Source organism: Sinocyclocheilus rhinocerous, unplaced genomic scaffold (genome assembly GCF_001515625.1).
Source record: "Sinocyclocheilus rhinocerous isolate Xijiao unplaced genomic scaffold, SAMN03320098_v1.1 scaffold585, whole genome shotgun sequence".
NCBI lineage: Eukaryota > Metazoa > Chordata > Actinopteri > Cypriniformes > Cyprinidae > Sinocyclocheilus > Sinocyclocheilus rhinocerous.
Window position 1 is genome coordinate 2,108,084 of NW_015630024.1, and position 16,128 is coordinate 2,124,211.

General features: G+C 36.0%; 1 protein-coding gene across 1 annotated transcript in view; it reads right to left on the reverse strand.

Annotated features, from left to right (window-relative positions):
- The window catches only part of arrdc1b (arrestin domain containing 1b), a 43,129-nt gene that overhangs the window by 10,528 nt on the left and 16,473 nt on the right, over positions 1-16,128 (reverse strand). Inside the window, exons 2-4 of the mRNA XM_016551914.1 lie at positions 8,474-8,584; positions 1,768-1,818; positions 816-970 (exon numbers count right to left, since the gene is read on the reverse strand). Coding sequence (XP_016407400.1) covers positions 816-970; positions 1,768-1,818; positions 8,474-8,584 — 317 coding nt within the window. The remainder of the gene's footprint in view (positions 1-815; positions 971-1,767; positions 1,819-8,473; positions 8,585-16,128) is intronic.

Consider the following 16,128-nt stretch of genomic DNA (forward strand, 5'->3'; position numbering starts at 1 on the left):
GCATTGTGCTGTGTGATAAAACTGTACATTTTAGAGTGGCCTTTTATTGTTGCCAGCCTAAGGCACACCTGTGCAATAATCGTGCTGTCTAATCAGCATCTTGATATGCCACACCTGTGAGGTGGATGGATTATCTCGGCAAAGGAGAAGTGCTCACTAACACAGATTTAGACAGATTTGTGAACAATATTTGAGAGAAATAGGCCTTTTGTGTACATAGAAAAAGTCTTAGATCTTTGAGTTCAGCTCATGAAAAATGGGGGCAAAAACAAAAGTGTTGCGTTTATAATTTTGTTCAGTGTATATATAAAAAATATAGAAGCAATCAAAATGAAAACTAGACTAGAAATGAACAAATATAATAATAAATTACTACAAATTATATTAAATTATATTAGGTATATATTATATAATATTTTAAAGGAAATTGTAAAGTGACTTCTGAGATGAATAATATAATATTATATAATAATAATGCTAATATAATAATATAATATAAACATTTATAACATTTTTATTTATCATACTCATTATATTATAAGTCTTATAATAAAAATATAATTGTAAATTGTTACAAAATATTTTTTAATATTATAGGCCTACAGTATGTTTCTGTTATATGTAAAAAAAATTGTTTACACAAAACAAAAATTTGTTTAAATAAATATTTATTTTTTTCTAAGGAATTTTAGTAAAGTACGTGTCTTTACAGATGAAGTATATAAAATAATATAATATAATATAATAATATAATATGTATTATGAATATATTAGAATTAGTATTAGTTTTTTTTCCCCACATTGCCAAGTCTCACCTCTATATCTGGCAACTCATTGAGGTTAAGCACATTGAGAAGGTAAAAGGGTCGCTGGGTCTTGTAGTCCTTTGAGAAACGTGGCGTGTCAATAAAAGCCCTAATTTTGTACAAAACCTTCCCAAACGGGCCTTCAAACGAGGTTGGAACGGATGCTACAACAGACATAAAAAATATGTTATTTTGGATTTGTCAAAAGCTTTCCTATTCAAGCTGCCTTATAAAATAATCATGTCTTTGACAAAACAACAATATCGTTCAAGGACCAGAATATTGGATGATGACAAGATGATGTTAGCGCTCACAATCAATAAAATGAATCAATACAGTTCTAAGTGCTATCATTCTGAACCTGTTTTAAAAGCAAAATATAATCTGAAGGCTCAGGAGCTCTGGAAAACGAAGAAATAAAAGCACACCACTATAAAATTCAACCAAAACAGCCCACAGATATGAACTAGTTTAATCTCTATATCTCTGTCTTCGTATTTGCATGTCTTATGTCAAAATGCATTCCTGTTTTATGGGGTGGAAAGTCCCTAGATTGATTAGATGCTTTGCATTTAATCTTCAATAGCTGTTCATACAGTCTACCAGCAAGGGGCGCAGCTTCAGGCTGCAAGTGGTCACTAATTAAGCAGCCAGGAATGTTGCTGCTATACCTTCACTTTTAATAGCACATGATGGGACATGTGTTTGTGCAGAATGGGGCGGTTCCATAATAAAAAAGACTTTATACAGCTGCTATTAGATCAAGGTTAAAATTAAACCCTTCTTCCACCCTCTCATCACGCTTCAGAGGCACTCAGCATAGTTTAACCTCACACCTGAGTGCTCTCCGTCTACGGTGCACAACACAACATCCTCATTTAATGACTAACATTAAGTTGCTCTGAATGAAAATGTGCTTTAACTGCTTTGAAATGCTAATCGTAAAATTAAAGAAAATTACCTGGAATGAGAAACTGAAACGGAAAGCTGTGCTCACCAGCTGACAGAGTACCTGTAATGGCAGAGAAAAAAGAAAAAAGTACATTAATACATATGCATATTAATAAATTTACACACACACACACACGTTTGTACTTGTTTATGCTATATTGTGGGGACCAAATGTCCCCACAAGGATAGTAAAACCTGACATTTTTGACATTGTGCGGTCCCCACAAGGGGAAAAAAAATATTAAAAACAGTAAATGATGTTTATCTGAAAGTGTAACAATGCAAACAAGTTTTCTGTAAGGGGTAGGTTTAGGGTTAGGGGATAGAAAATATCGTTTGGTCAGTATAAAAGTAATATAAGTCTATGGAAAGTCCCCGCAATTCCCAGAAACACACACACACACACACACACATATGCATATTATTAAATATATACACACAGGTTTTGTGATATTTCTAACTATTAGATGTACATTAAATACATATTATATTGTGCATTAATGACTGATAATATTTATATATACATACATATAAAAAATCCAAAATAACATATAAAGTATATACAGTATAGAATATTTCATGCAATTATATTATATAAAATTTCATATATGGCTTTGTGACATTTATGTCTAATTTATGACATTTATGACTAATAATGATATATATATATATATATATAGCATATATTTGTCAATAATTATATGGTTTTGTGGCATTTCTAATTCTAAGTATTAATTGTACATTAACTAATGAATGCCTTATATCATGCATTAATGATTAATAATGCTATTATTGTAAGTATTACCGAAAGTGTACATATTTAATATACCATATATTAACACATAAGCATAGAAGACGTCTTAAAGTACTTCCCTATCATGAGAAACAGTGTATTGTGGGAGTGGAAGTCTTGTAAGTCAGAGTGACTCAAACAGGACGGTGTATCTGGGTAGATAAGCACCCTGACAGCTGTAACAATGCCCTCTCCGTGCCCCTCCTGTGACACTTTTTAAAAAAAGTTTGTAATTCTGCGTGTGAATTCGCATGAGCTACAGCATGCGCCGCCTGTGCTTGTTTATCAAAACTTTCAAATTTGGCAGTAAAATCACATCTAAGGGTGTTGTCTGATTTTTAAAAAAAAATGTACTTGAGTTAATGTGTGAGGAGAAAACGAGTTAACACCAGCCATCATTACTGTATAAATCTGTTCGTGTTTATAAGTCACAGTCTGTAAGACAGGAAAAGGGCTCTTAGAGAAAATGATGGGAAATTCACTGATACAAGCAGCTTGGAGAGCAGAGCAGACATATCGACCGTCTGTTTGAGCTATACTTACAGTGTTTGTAAGGAAGGAAGTCCTCAAAAAAAAAAACAGGATACGAAGTTGATTAAGGCAAAACTAGCCTAGCTTATATTCATAACTTTCTGTACTACACACACAGACTTCCAATGGAGAAAAAAAAAAAAAAACACATTTAGCTTTATGATTTGGCAAACACAAATCTCAAGTAAACAATATCTATTGCGTTGTCGGGTTTATTTTTGATAGTTATCAGTTTATTGTTATGCAAGCAAACCAGGTACTGTTTTGACGCTATAAACACACTGCTGTCTAATTCTGAGAAACAAAACCTGTTCTAAATGAATTTAAGAGTAGTGACACATGCATTAAGTTTCCCATATAAGCCATGAAAGTTCGTGACAAGTGGAATGTGTTTGACCGCTCAGGTGTGAAGAGTCACCTTTTCTTGTTCAGTACGTGCCTTCAGAGTTAATAGAAATCCAAAGATACAGATCTCCATGTCGTCAGCAGCGAGAGGTCAAACAGGGAAATGTTTTACAGCTAAAGCTCTTTCATAAAGTGCTGTCGAAAGGGAGATGATTGAAAACACTCTAACGGCTGATTTAAAGGTATAACTGATTTAAAGGTATTTCCAAAAATGGAAATTCTGAATCGTTTACTCACCCTAATGTCATTCCAAACCTGTATGACTTTAATTCTTCTGAGGAACACAAAAGAAGATATTCTGAAGAATGTTTTGACTGTTTTTATCCATAAAAGGAAAGTCAGTGAGGCCCAAAACAACACTGGACTAGGGCTGTGCGATTTGGGGGAAAATATCAAATTGCGATTTTTTTTGACAGATATTGCGATTGCGATTTGATTTGTGATTTTAAATTTGCAAAGTCAAGCTTCAGCTCAATATTGCCAATAATGTGCAGCACAGTATGGGTATCATTACCCTGCTGAAATCCCGTCCCGTTTTTTTGTTTTTTTTTAATGGTGGGCGTTTATGCAGTTGGCTAGAGTAGTGCTGATTGGGGAGAACGGAGGTGCGCTCACTTGCCCAGGGCAAGTAAGACTGCAACTCAAGGCAGGCAGTCATGCATATGCTCTGGAACAGAGTAATATCGCGTCCACATCGCAGGCTTTGCGATTAGCTCGCAGGCTTTGTGACTAGCAAATCGCAATGTCTCAAATCGCGATTTCGATTCGATTTCGATTAATCGCACAGCCCTACACTGGACCCCATTCACTCTCATTGTATGGCCTCAAAAAAAAACAAAAAAACACAGAGAGATTTTTCAAAATATCTTCTTTTGTATTTTTGTATAAAAAGTAAATGGCTCAGAATTGTTCATTTTAGGGTGCACTATCCCTTTAATTTTGCCAGAACCACACCTTGCCAGTGTGTCAGTTCTCTTATGTCTTTGTTGGAATGCTATGAAACACATCCAACTATATCATTTACAACAGTACAACACCCAATTTTCAATTCTCAGAGGACTAAAAGCATCGCAATCCACCACCACCGGCCTGTCTCTTAGTGCTGCTGAGCAATGAAGAGTGGAACACAAACCCTTAATGGGTAGACAGCATTAGTTCCTGGCAGCCAGCATAAGAGACACTCAGCAGCGCCTCTGTTGGCCTGCGGGGTCAGATGAGCACTGTTCCCCAGCACATCTGATTCAGACAGCCGGGCTGCTAAAAGATCTCCTGGAAAGGGGTCATAGGACAAGCCTGGCCATGTGAACTAACAAGCACTCTGACAGGAAAAGACCTGCCGGGACACATATGCCAAGAGCTCACACTTCACCTCACGGCAGAACATAATGACTCTGTGTGACCTGAACACAGAGGTGAGAGACAGAGAGAAAGAAGGCAAGAGGAAATTCTTGCAGCTTTGACAAAATTTGTGCAATCTGAAAATACCAAACCCTCTTTTCGAATCAGGCAAGATGCAATAAAATGTTCGCGTAAATCTTTATATTGGTTTTACAAGCCAGCTGCTACTATAATGAGAGGCAGGAACGGTTGGTTTATATGGAGTGCAACAGTCAGTTCTGGAAGTAAAAGTCCCATTCATTTTCTGAATTGGGTAACTGATTTTTAATGATAACGTATAAACCATTAAAGACAGACCTCCTGTGAGCTACAAGATTGTTAATCGCTGTTATGTATTTTTGTTAATGCCATCAGCCCACACTTATTCTTGAAATAATCATGTTTAACAGCGGAATTTATGGTGAAAAACTACATTATCTATGATTCTGCAAATAAATCTCCAACAATCAGAATCGTGGCAAGCGAATCTCACCAAAAGAGCCCGTCCATTCCCATTAAGCACAGTGAAAATATGGAATCAACATCTTTAAATCAACAATTTTATATATTATATCATCATTTTTCAATTTATGTCATTCACAATGCTTCCTAGTTCTTTTCCTCATTAAAGTTATTAAGAACAGAGTCTATTACCTTTGTCTTTTTGGCTGATTTTCAAATATTTTTTTGCTTCATATCAAGGTTCATAATGTTGTGAATTACCTCATAGCTGGTTGGTTTGGTTTATGGCTTATAAGACGTAATATTTCCAGGGTAATATAATAATAATAATAAGTAATATAACCAAGGCTGTTGAAAAAATCTCTTTAACAAACAAACTCCCGCCCCTAAACTTACTGTACATGATTGCCAGAGAACTGCCTCAAAATGTTCTCATTGGCTAACGCACAGATGTTTCTTTTTTTGTTGTTGAGCGTTGACAGAGCCTAGGGCTGTCACAAGTTGTTTTTCTCAATCTATTCCACTGATATCTCTCAGGTAGTACTGACCAAAAATTGCTTTAAAGGGGTCATATGATGCGATTTCAAGTTTTCCTTTCTCTTTGGAGTATCTGAGGTTTTATTTGGCAACAGGAAATGTATCCTCTTAAATATACAGACATTTCCTACCAGACACCGACTACAGCTACACATACACCTGATTCGCTAGAAAGATCATTGTTTGGACACTACAACTATCAGTTTTATCAGAAATAACCATACATGCATGCTCTTTAAACATTATTTCTATGCAGACAGATCGGTTATTATTATTATCATGTAGACTGCTCGAAGGAGACAAATTAAAGGTTTCTGGTTTAAAGGAATAACCATAGACTGTATAAAAACACGTGACGTCACCCGTAGTTTTCTGAGGAGCGTTTTTGAAGGTCAAAGTGGGCGGTTGCTGAAGCCACACCCACCTAGCTCGATGGCAGTGTCAGCAGCGCCAATCTACCTGTCACTCAAGTGGCCACGCCCTTAATTATGCAGAACATTTTTACATGGGGAGTCTATGGGATTGACTCCCTTTTGCCAGCCAGCCTCTAGAGGCCAGTTGACGAATTACAGTTTAAGTCACTTCCGTGTTGGCTTCACGAGAGAGAGCGGGAGGTTGCTGCTTGGGAATAACTCAAATCTAACCTCCTTAAAGTGTTATGTGATACTTGACACATTCAGACAGACAGGAAGAAACCAGAAAGACACGTACTCAAAACAGGAAACTCTTCAGACACAAACAGTTGATCAAGTAATATGAATTTGAGAAGTAAACAATAAAGATTAAATGTTTTGATGAACATACATAATATTTTAGTATTGAATGTATTATTTTTATATTATATAGTATGCATATAATGTAAATATTTATTTTAAATGACCTGTTTTTGTATTCTGTATATTGTCCCCTGTCAAAAATATAAAACAAATAAATATTAAATAAATCATTAGAAATTATAGCAGTTAAGAAAGTATTAGGCTATTTATGAAAGAAAAACATAAAAATATATTCATATCTGACACACCCTGTCATTCCATTTAAACAGATAAGGTTGTTTACCTTCCTCCACATCTTCATAAATTAGACTTCTTTTAAACACTCCACCATTCAAGAAATGATGCAAGGACAGGTCTGATAAGTCTAATCGCTTTGGATTTTCCACAGTAAACAGATCTGATGTCATGTTCTTGATGGCTAGAGCAACATAGCAAATGTTGAATAGGAATGTTGATTGTTTTCCTTTCATCGAACAACCTGTCTGATTTCTACCAATCCACACAACAGACATTCCGTACGAATTAAACATTCACCCAGATGGAAAAGCCCCTTTGTCTGGAGTGTCGAGAAGAAACAGCCATCCTTATTTGCATTATAATTGCGTGATGCTAAGCTCTCCACACAGGCTTTATCAGGGTGTACCCAGAAACATAAAGACACCTGAACGTACAAAACCCAACCAGACAGACCAACGTCAAACCCTTCAAAGACCAAAATTTAGGTTGAAATCAAACCTAAAGGTCAAGGTCACAAGATATAAACAAAGACATTTACATGTGTATGGCTGTAGCATTGGTGCTTTTGCCATTACTGTGCCACTAATATAGGCTATAGAGATGAATTTTTGAGCATTCTTTAATGCTTAGACAAACATATACACCTTACATGACCCTGTCAGGCAGTTCACAAATATACAGTGAGTGCAAATCTGAATTTGAGTGAAAAGAGACAAACTGACTCAGCCATGTGACCACATGCTGATCTGATTATGTAATGGGCCAGTGGTTGGTAAAGCCCAAGAAATCTCAATTGGATTGACTCAAAACAGCAGGGCAGAGCAAACACCACCATTACAGCTTCACTCTCACATATACTGTACATGAAACAACCATCTCCAAACATTTAAACAACCCTCATGGTTTTCTGCAAGCATGCAGTCTTGGTGCATCAAATTTTGTATTCACATTCAAAAAGCAATAAAGCAGTACTTAAAAAAAAGACAGAGTGAGATTAATAGAGATAAAGCAGAATGTGAGAGACCAAAAAGAACAGATGTCAGTGGCACTTCTCAGTAGGGTTGGGTTAATACCACATTTCAGTACAACAGGATCCTTGTAGTGATACTTTGATAAAAACAGACAAAGTTTTGAATATGTTTCGAATATGTGCAGATTTGTTTTTTACATGGGGAGTCTATGGGATTGACTCCCTTTTGCCAGCCAGCCTCTAGAGGCCAGTTGACGAATTACAGTTTAAGTCACTTCCGTGTTGGCTTCACGAGAGAGAGCGGGAGGTTGCTGCTTGGGAATAACTCAAATCTAACCTCCTTAAAGTGTTATGTGATACTTGACACATTCAGACAGACAGGAAGAAACCAGAAAGACACGTACTCAGAACAGGAAACTCTTCAGACACAAACAGTTGATCAAGTAATATGAATTTGAGAAGTAAACAATAAAGTCCTTCAAAGTGAGCAAGGTTTTTTATTGTAGAGTGGAGCCATTAAAAGCCATTTAAATTATATTTTGACTAATAATATTAAGACTGATTGAATTTCTGAACTGAAGGAAAGCTGAAACTGAAAGGGATGGTGAATGAAAGTTGGCCTCCTTACCTTTATCGGCCACAGACAGTGTGCTGCTCAAGTACTTTTCCTCAAGCATCCATGATGCATCATTCAGCTTGGACGAGATGCCACACGACCCCACACAGTTGACTTTAATGGCTGTAAAAAGACAAAAAGATAATTCATAATTCATCATTTTTAAGTTCAAAGTTCAGTCATGTCATTCAGAAAGTAAAAAAATTTTTTTTTTACATTTATATCATCTAACAAAAATACTAAACCAATAATTGAAATATACATAAAAAAAAAGGTCATTATTTCCATCAAAGTTTTGCAAGCAAATGGAAAATTAATCAGGGTAATGCCAAACATATCATCTAACAAAAATACTAAACCAATAATTGAAATATACATAAAAAAACGGTCATTATTTCCATCAAAGTTTTGCAAGCAAATGGAAAATTAATCAGGGTAATGCCAAAGTCTTGCAAGTGAACACAAAAGTTTATCGAGGAATTTCTTGCTAATTCTTGCAAGCGAAAGCAAAAGACTTGCGAGTGAAGGCAAAAGTTTTGAAAGCAAATGTAAAGTTTTCTGGGGAACGAAAACGTTTTGTGCGTGAACGCTAAAGCACTGAAATAGAATTTTTCCTCCCATCTCATTTTTCCCCATCAGCATGTCCCTTCATAAGAACAAAATTACAATATTTCTTATTGAAACAGGAAATTAAAGTGTCCATCCCTTGTTTTGTAAATAGCCAATAACATTTACTTTACATCACAACTGTGAATAATTTACTATGCTATTGCTAGTCAATGACAAATGATACTAGTACATTCAAAATTAGACTGGCCAAATATTTGCATAAGCCCTTGAATGAGTACAAGATAAGTCGTCAGTATTCTCATTTGTTCTCCCAAAAGACAAAGACCACTCATTTTAAATGCATATATCTGCTGAAAGCTACTTTTGTCAATGTTTATAAGAATATACAGTTTACCACATGGACTACAAACCACAAAAATCCTATTTTGTTTTCATGGGATCAAACACACGCATGCAGCATATAATCAATGGCCCGGCAGCAATTTGATCACATACCAAAATTAGCAAAACAAATGTATTGTATCGTTTAAAAATTGCAGTAATTGGGAAACTTTGTCCTGGTGCAAGCTACTTTTTCAAACTCCAAACAGACAGATAAACTGCTCAGGGTAAGTGTGGCCACAGCCGACCCATGATGAATGAAACCAGGCATAATTTTCTCAGAGAAAAACTGTCAGTTTGCATTTTCAGATAGAGGTAGAACGGGGGTTCGAATCAGGGCAGGCATAACACACGGCTGGGGAATGTTAAAGCCTTTTTGTGTGTGGCCGGCACACAGTCTAAATCAGCACCAGTTCACCACAGACACAAAACACAGGTGGCAGATGGCAGCATATCACTGGACCTCCCTGGCACACTGGCATGAGAGCCCTTCCATCTCTAGCACAAATAAAACAACTAAATCCAAAGGAGAGACGGTCCGCCGAGTATCAGACGACTCATGAACGAATAAATAGGCATTAAAGCACCGGTGCCATCTGCTGTGTACCATCTGGGCACTTCTGCTGGCATAAGAAAACTTTATGCTGACTATATTCTACCCCTATACAAAAAAAAAGCAGTAATGAAAATGAAAACAGTACATTGTGTTAAAATTATTTTGCTTTAGCTACACAACTTTCCATGACTTTTTTGTGACCTTTCCAGTCCCGTGTAAAATATAATATTAATAATCATTTAAACTGATTCACTAATGACTCATTCAGACAGAGTTGAGAACCAGTTTGATTCATTGAAAAGAACGAAAGAAACGCAGCTGCAGCTTTCGAACGAATTTGAAAGAATGATTCATTCCCAAATTTTGCTATGGCAAGTTTTACTCAATTTCTAGCAGATTATTTTTTTTCTTTTCACTAAAGATTTTTTTTCAGAACTAGACAATATTATGCAAAGTTGTTATGTTATGTAAGTTATCATGTAAAGGATAAAATATAGGAAAATAAGAAATATGAATATGAAACATAAGTATTGTATTGCCAAATGTTTTGTTGTCTTTTTTAACAACTGAGCAGCTGCAGTAAACCCTTGTAAAGCAGACTGATTCACACAATGACAAGTATTACTGTATCAGCCATGACTGAAACACTCAACTATTACAGGAAATAACACAACCAAAGAGAGGATGTAGAGACGGCTTTACCTCTGTTTGTTAGTGTATAAGTAAAAGGTCACGTTGACACTGAATGTGGCTACTAAAATGAAAATAGTTCTTGCGCAACATGGGGAGGCCAGCTGGATTCATTGTAGCTTCATACGGACAAAAGAGCAAGATGGAAATGAAGCTTTCATGAAATGGAAATAAGCCTCCCAGCCTCAGAGTGATTATAAAGTGAGATTGTAGCATGTGTGTGGTTTATGGTGTTACTCTTACAACATCTCTGTCATGTTTTCTGTCTTCCATTAGAAGCAATGGTTCTGACATCTCACAAGATTTCACAATGATTTCACATTGTCTTACTTTAGCATCATAGAAGACAAATATTTCCAAATCAATATATGTTTTTCGGTCCTCTGAGGAACACAAGTAATAATTCTGAAGAATTCTGAATGGTCACTGGTGCTTTCAAGGTTCATATGGAATGTAAACGCACTATGATTTATGCTGTATATTATAAGACACAGCTTTGAGTAAGAAACCAAACAAAATTTAAGCCGTTATTCACTGAAAAAGTGTTCCAAACTTGAGTTTATGAAAGAATCATTCTTTTGAATCATATATTTTTAATGAATCAGTTGATCTGAGTCAAGTGAATATTGACTCAAATTCCAGTTATTTTTCTCAGCCAAATATGACTTCTGAAGACTTGTAATATAGAGCTTGAGTCATACGGACCACTTTTATGATATTCTTATGATGCTACTTGATTGGCTCTATGACTTTCTCTCCTCTCCACCTGTAGCTGGTGTGTGGTGAGCGCACTGGCGCCGTTGTCCTGTGGCTGCCGTCACATCATCCAAGTGGATGCTGCACACTGGTGGTGGTTGAGGAGAGACCCCCCCACATGATTGTAAAGCGCTTTGGGTGTACAACAATACACAATAAAGCGCTATATAAATGCATCATTCATTCATTCTTTTGCATTGTTTTTGAAGCTTAAAAAGCTTCAGTTCCCATTCATTGCAACTGACATTCCATTATAAAAAAATCCTCTTTGTGTATTATAGAGGAAAGAAAGTCAGCATCAGGGTGAGTAAATGATGATAGAAAATTCATTTCTGGATGAAATATTCCTTTCAAGCTGTACACTGTGTGCTGGGATCTGACTCAGAGTCTACAGGGGGACACGCTGGAGTTGGTCCAGGCTTCTTGGCAGCTTATACGGTTCAGCGCATGTGTCAGAGAAACACCGCAGCGGGCGTCCGGAGCGTCTCCTGTGTTGATCACAACCCTTCCACATGTGAAGACAGCGTGGGCTGAACCTGCTTCCTAACACACGCAGCGTAAGCAACACTTTTGCCAGTCATCAGACGACTGTGAGAAACTGCGCACCCATCTATTATCAATGAGTTTATATCTAAGAATACTACATACAAAGACCTATTCAAGTACTCTTCCAACGGTATATTCAAACACACAAACCTAACTGTTAACAAAAAAAAGAATAAAATGAATTCTCCTAAAAACCTCAGATCTAAAAGAAAGGTTCATTATCTGTTTGAAATACGATTCCCATCCATGTCCTTTGAGAATGTCCCTTCCCATTACACAATTAAGAGTTTCAGGTATATGCATAACTGGCTCTGAAAGCTCAGCTCTGCAATGTTTTAGACCATAAAACCTCCTGTAAGAAACACATAAACGCTTATAAGACTGTTCGTCTTAAATTACAAGATAACAAGGCTGTTTAACTGACTTCCTTATTTGAACTAAAAAAACATTCACTTGAAACATACATTAAAACAATGACATTTTTAACAAGCATACACAATTAGATTGTTACATTTCTAAATAAAAATATGTTATTTTAATTTTATTCAGAAATATAAAAATCTTATTGGGCATTCTGTATTAAAAAACAATAAATTTATTTATTTATTTAGTTATATATTTGTTTATTTATCTGTCTGTCTTTATTTACCTGTCTTTATTTATTTATTTAGAAATGTAAAAATTTTATCTGCCATTCTGTATTAAAAACAATAAACTTAATAAATCTATCTATCTAAAAAATCTATCTATCTATCTATCTATCTATCTGTCTATCTATCTGTCTGTCTGTCTGTCTGTCTGTCTGTCTGCTTTTATTTATTTAGAAATCTAAAAATCTTAATCCATTCTTCATTTGTATTTAAAATATTTTATTATTTATTTATTATTTTATTTTATTCATAATTGTAAATATTTCATTGGGCATTCAACAAAAAACAAAACAAAACAAAACAAAGGCATTAGTAACTGGCAGCTTTGTATCCAATCGGTGATGAATTCTGAAACCCGTCAGAGAGAATTTGACCCTGTGACACTGGAGCAATGCAACAGTGAGTACGTTTACATGGACAACAATACTCGGATTTTAATACGATTAAGACAATATTCTGATTAAGAATCTACCATGTAAACAGAGATTTTTGATTACCTTAATCTGGCTAAAGTCGTAATCGAAGTAAACACTAATCGAATTAAGACATGTGGAGTATTCCTATTTTAGTCGCATTACTGAAGTGCAGTATAGACATTTAAACACCTTAATCAAACTATTACCGTCGTGTAGGACTTTTCGCAGCATTTTGCGACAGGATACACACACGGCAGTGCTCAACCGTTTGACGGCAAACAAAAGAATGGCTTTAACAACACCGTCATCTGTTTGCATGCATAGCATGACAAATAATTAACTGCACTTGAAGCTTTCAGTAAATTAAAAATGAAACACCCAAAACTGTATATGGCATCATAACTGTCACGTGTATGTTCCTGTTTGTCCTTATTTGGTTTGATTCCTGTTTCCTGTTCTCGTTATTAGTTAATCATCGTTCATTCTGTTCACCTGTTATGTTTCATTATCCCTTTTGTCTCCACTCCATTTAAGCCCTGTGTTCTCCTGAGTTTCTTTGTCTCGGATTAATGTTATTTTGAATGGTCCAAGTGTGTTGATGTTGATGTTGATTAAAGTATCTCTACGTTTACTCCTTCTCCGTGCGTTTTTTGGCTACAATCACAACCGCGTGACAATAACGAAGACGAACTATATGTTTATACGTGAAATTCCGGAGGGGACGTCGGATGGCGTCACGTGGGGACGTAATGACGTGTGCCATTAATCGATCTATGTACTATAACATGTAAAACGGGAACATGAAAGGAATATTCTAAAAGCAACTCATGTAAATACCTTAATCGTAATATTGTTTTATTCAGAATAAGGTAAATAATTAGATTACTGATGTCTATGTAAACGTAGTCAATCATCATACTAATTAATTCATTCTAAATAAAGAAGGCGTCTTACCAGAACAATGACAAAGAACAGAAGAGCTGTGCCTTTACATACAGTTTTAAAAGAAAGACGTGCCATGTTATTTAATGGATTCTGATGAGTTTATCCGCAACTTTTATCAACAAAATAATTAGATTACTGATGTCTATGTAAACGTAGTCAGTGAGTCAGCACAGTGAAGGTCCGCCTGCACTGTGCTGGGTTTGGGTCCGCCTGCAACGGACAGCTGGGTTTGGGGAGAGACTGATATTTCCTTGTTTATAGTTCAGCTGGAGTGGAGACACACAAAAGAGCTACAGTGTGTTTGTCTACGGTTAGGTTTTTCTTTCGACAATGCACACAGAAGAAGTCCTTGATCCCTAGGCCAAAACACAAAGAAGGACTGTATCACAGCAAGCACAGGGTCAATTTCAATTGGTCAAGAGTGTGATTAATGAGATTAATAGAATGCAATGAATTGACTGAGAGAAGGAAGTTCCATTAAACATGCTTAATTTAAAAAGAAAGCATCATGTGACTATGACGTACAACAGAAGATACAATATAACCCTTCAAATGTCTGTTTGAGATCAGACTTGATAATTATTGGGTTTCAACAGCTGGAAGCAATGAACTGGTTTATTTCACCCACGGACACATTACTACATCACCACACCGCACACAATGGATGACTTATAAAACATTATGTGTCTCACAATGACGCAAAGTTTCACCGCAGATTGGTGAAACTTTATGACTTTTGCCCATCCAAATCATGACAGAAGTGCAACACTAGACATCATTAAAAGAAAAGAATGTAGAGACAAAATCTTCAAGAAAATCATAATGGTTTTGAACAACATCAGGATGAATAAATAATGACAGATATTTCCTTTTTGGACGAACTACCCCTTTGAGTAACGTTAAATATTTTGCCAGTAGAACTGAACGCTGAGGCTGAACTCTAACACTATTCATCACAAGCGTGGCATCATCGACTGAGGAGCTCCATCATCCTTGATGCTCGAGGGTAACTCAACTCCCATGGCCTCATTAAAACTTCAAGAGCAATTAGACGCTCTTGCTTTCCCTCTTCAGTCTAACCTCGCTCCTGACCCCGTCACGACTCCCTTTCTGGGCTTATTACAGCATTTAATCCACTGGCACCACAGATCACAAAGCTCAATTCAACTATAATACATCTGCCATTCACATCATTGGTCACACCTGCAGCTGCATGGTAAAGAATGAAAATGAGAGCAGTATGGTTTGCAAGCTAATATATGGGAGATATAAAGAGACTTGACCAAAACAAGAAACCCACAGCAGTGTTTCCCCTGACATTATATTAGGGGGGCAGCCCCAAGTATTAAGCCGCAAAACGACTATTTAAATATGAATTCTGCATTTCTCTGTGTTAATGAATGGCGCAGACGCGCGGTTTTGTTTAGTAACCTACTCGTACTGAAGCGCGCGTGACGCTTCCGGTGATATTAACGTCATTTTAGTTTCAGTTTATCAGTTTATTTAGTTTTTTATTTCAGTACTTCAACTTTAGCTAAACAGAAATGAGAAATGTTGCCTTGCAAACTAGAAGAAATATATATTTTTTTAATATAATGTTTTTATATTTCATTAAATTTAAAGGGATAGTTCATCCAAAAATGAAAATTTGTTTATCTGCTTACCCCCAGGGCATCCAAGAGATGCCCTTGGGGGTAAGCAGATAAACATCAAATTTTAATTTTTGGATGAACTATCCCTTTAATGTTTATTTTAAGTAATGAAAATGGTATTTAGTTTTAGTTTTAGTTTACGATAATAACCATGGCATACAGTCATTAAAGCTGATGACTGTAGTCATAAAGATAATCTAAAGGATTGCAAAATATGAGTAAAGAAGAATAAAGATACATCATACCAGGCAAAGTTAAAGGGGTCATATGATGCTTTTTTAAAGATCATTATTTTGTGTATTTGGTGTAACAGAATATGTTGACATGCTTTAATGTTCAAAAAATGTTCAAGTAATCTTAAATCTTAAAGATTCCTAAATGCATCTACTTTCGGAAGGCCAAATAAAGTGCTTTTGCTTTCGCCTAAAAACACACAGCGTCTCCCTGACATGGCTGCTTCAACACTAACTGCGGTTACTGAAACCACGCCTTCTTTCTTTGCGTG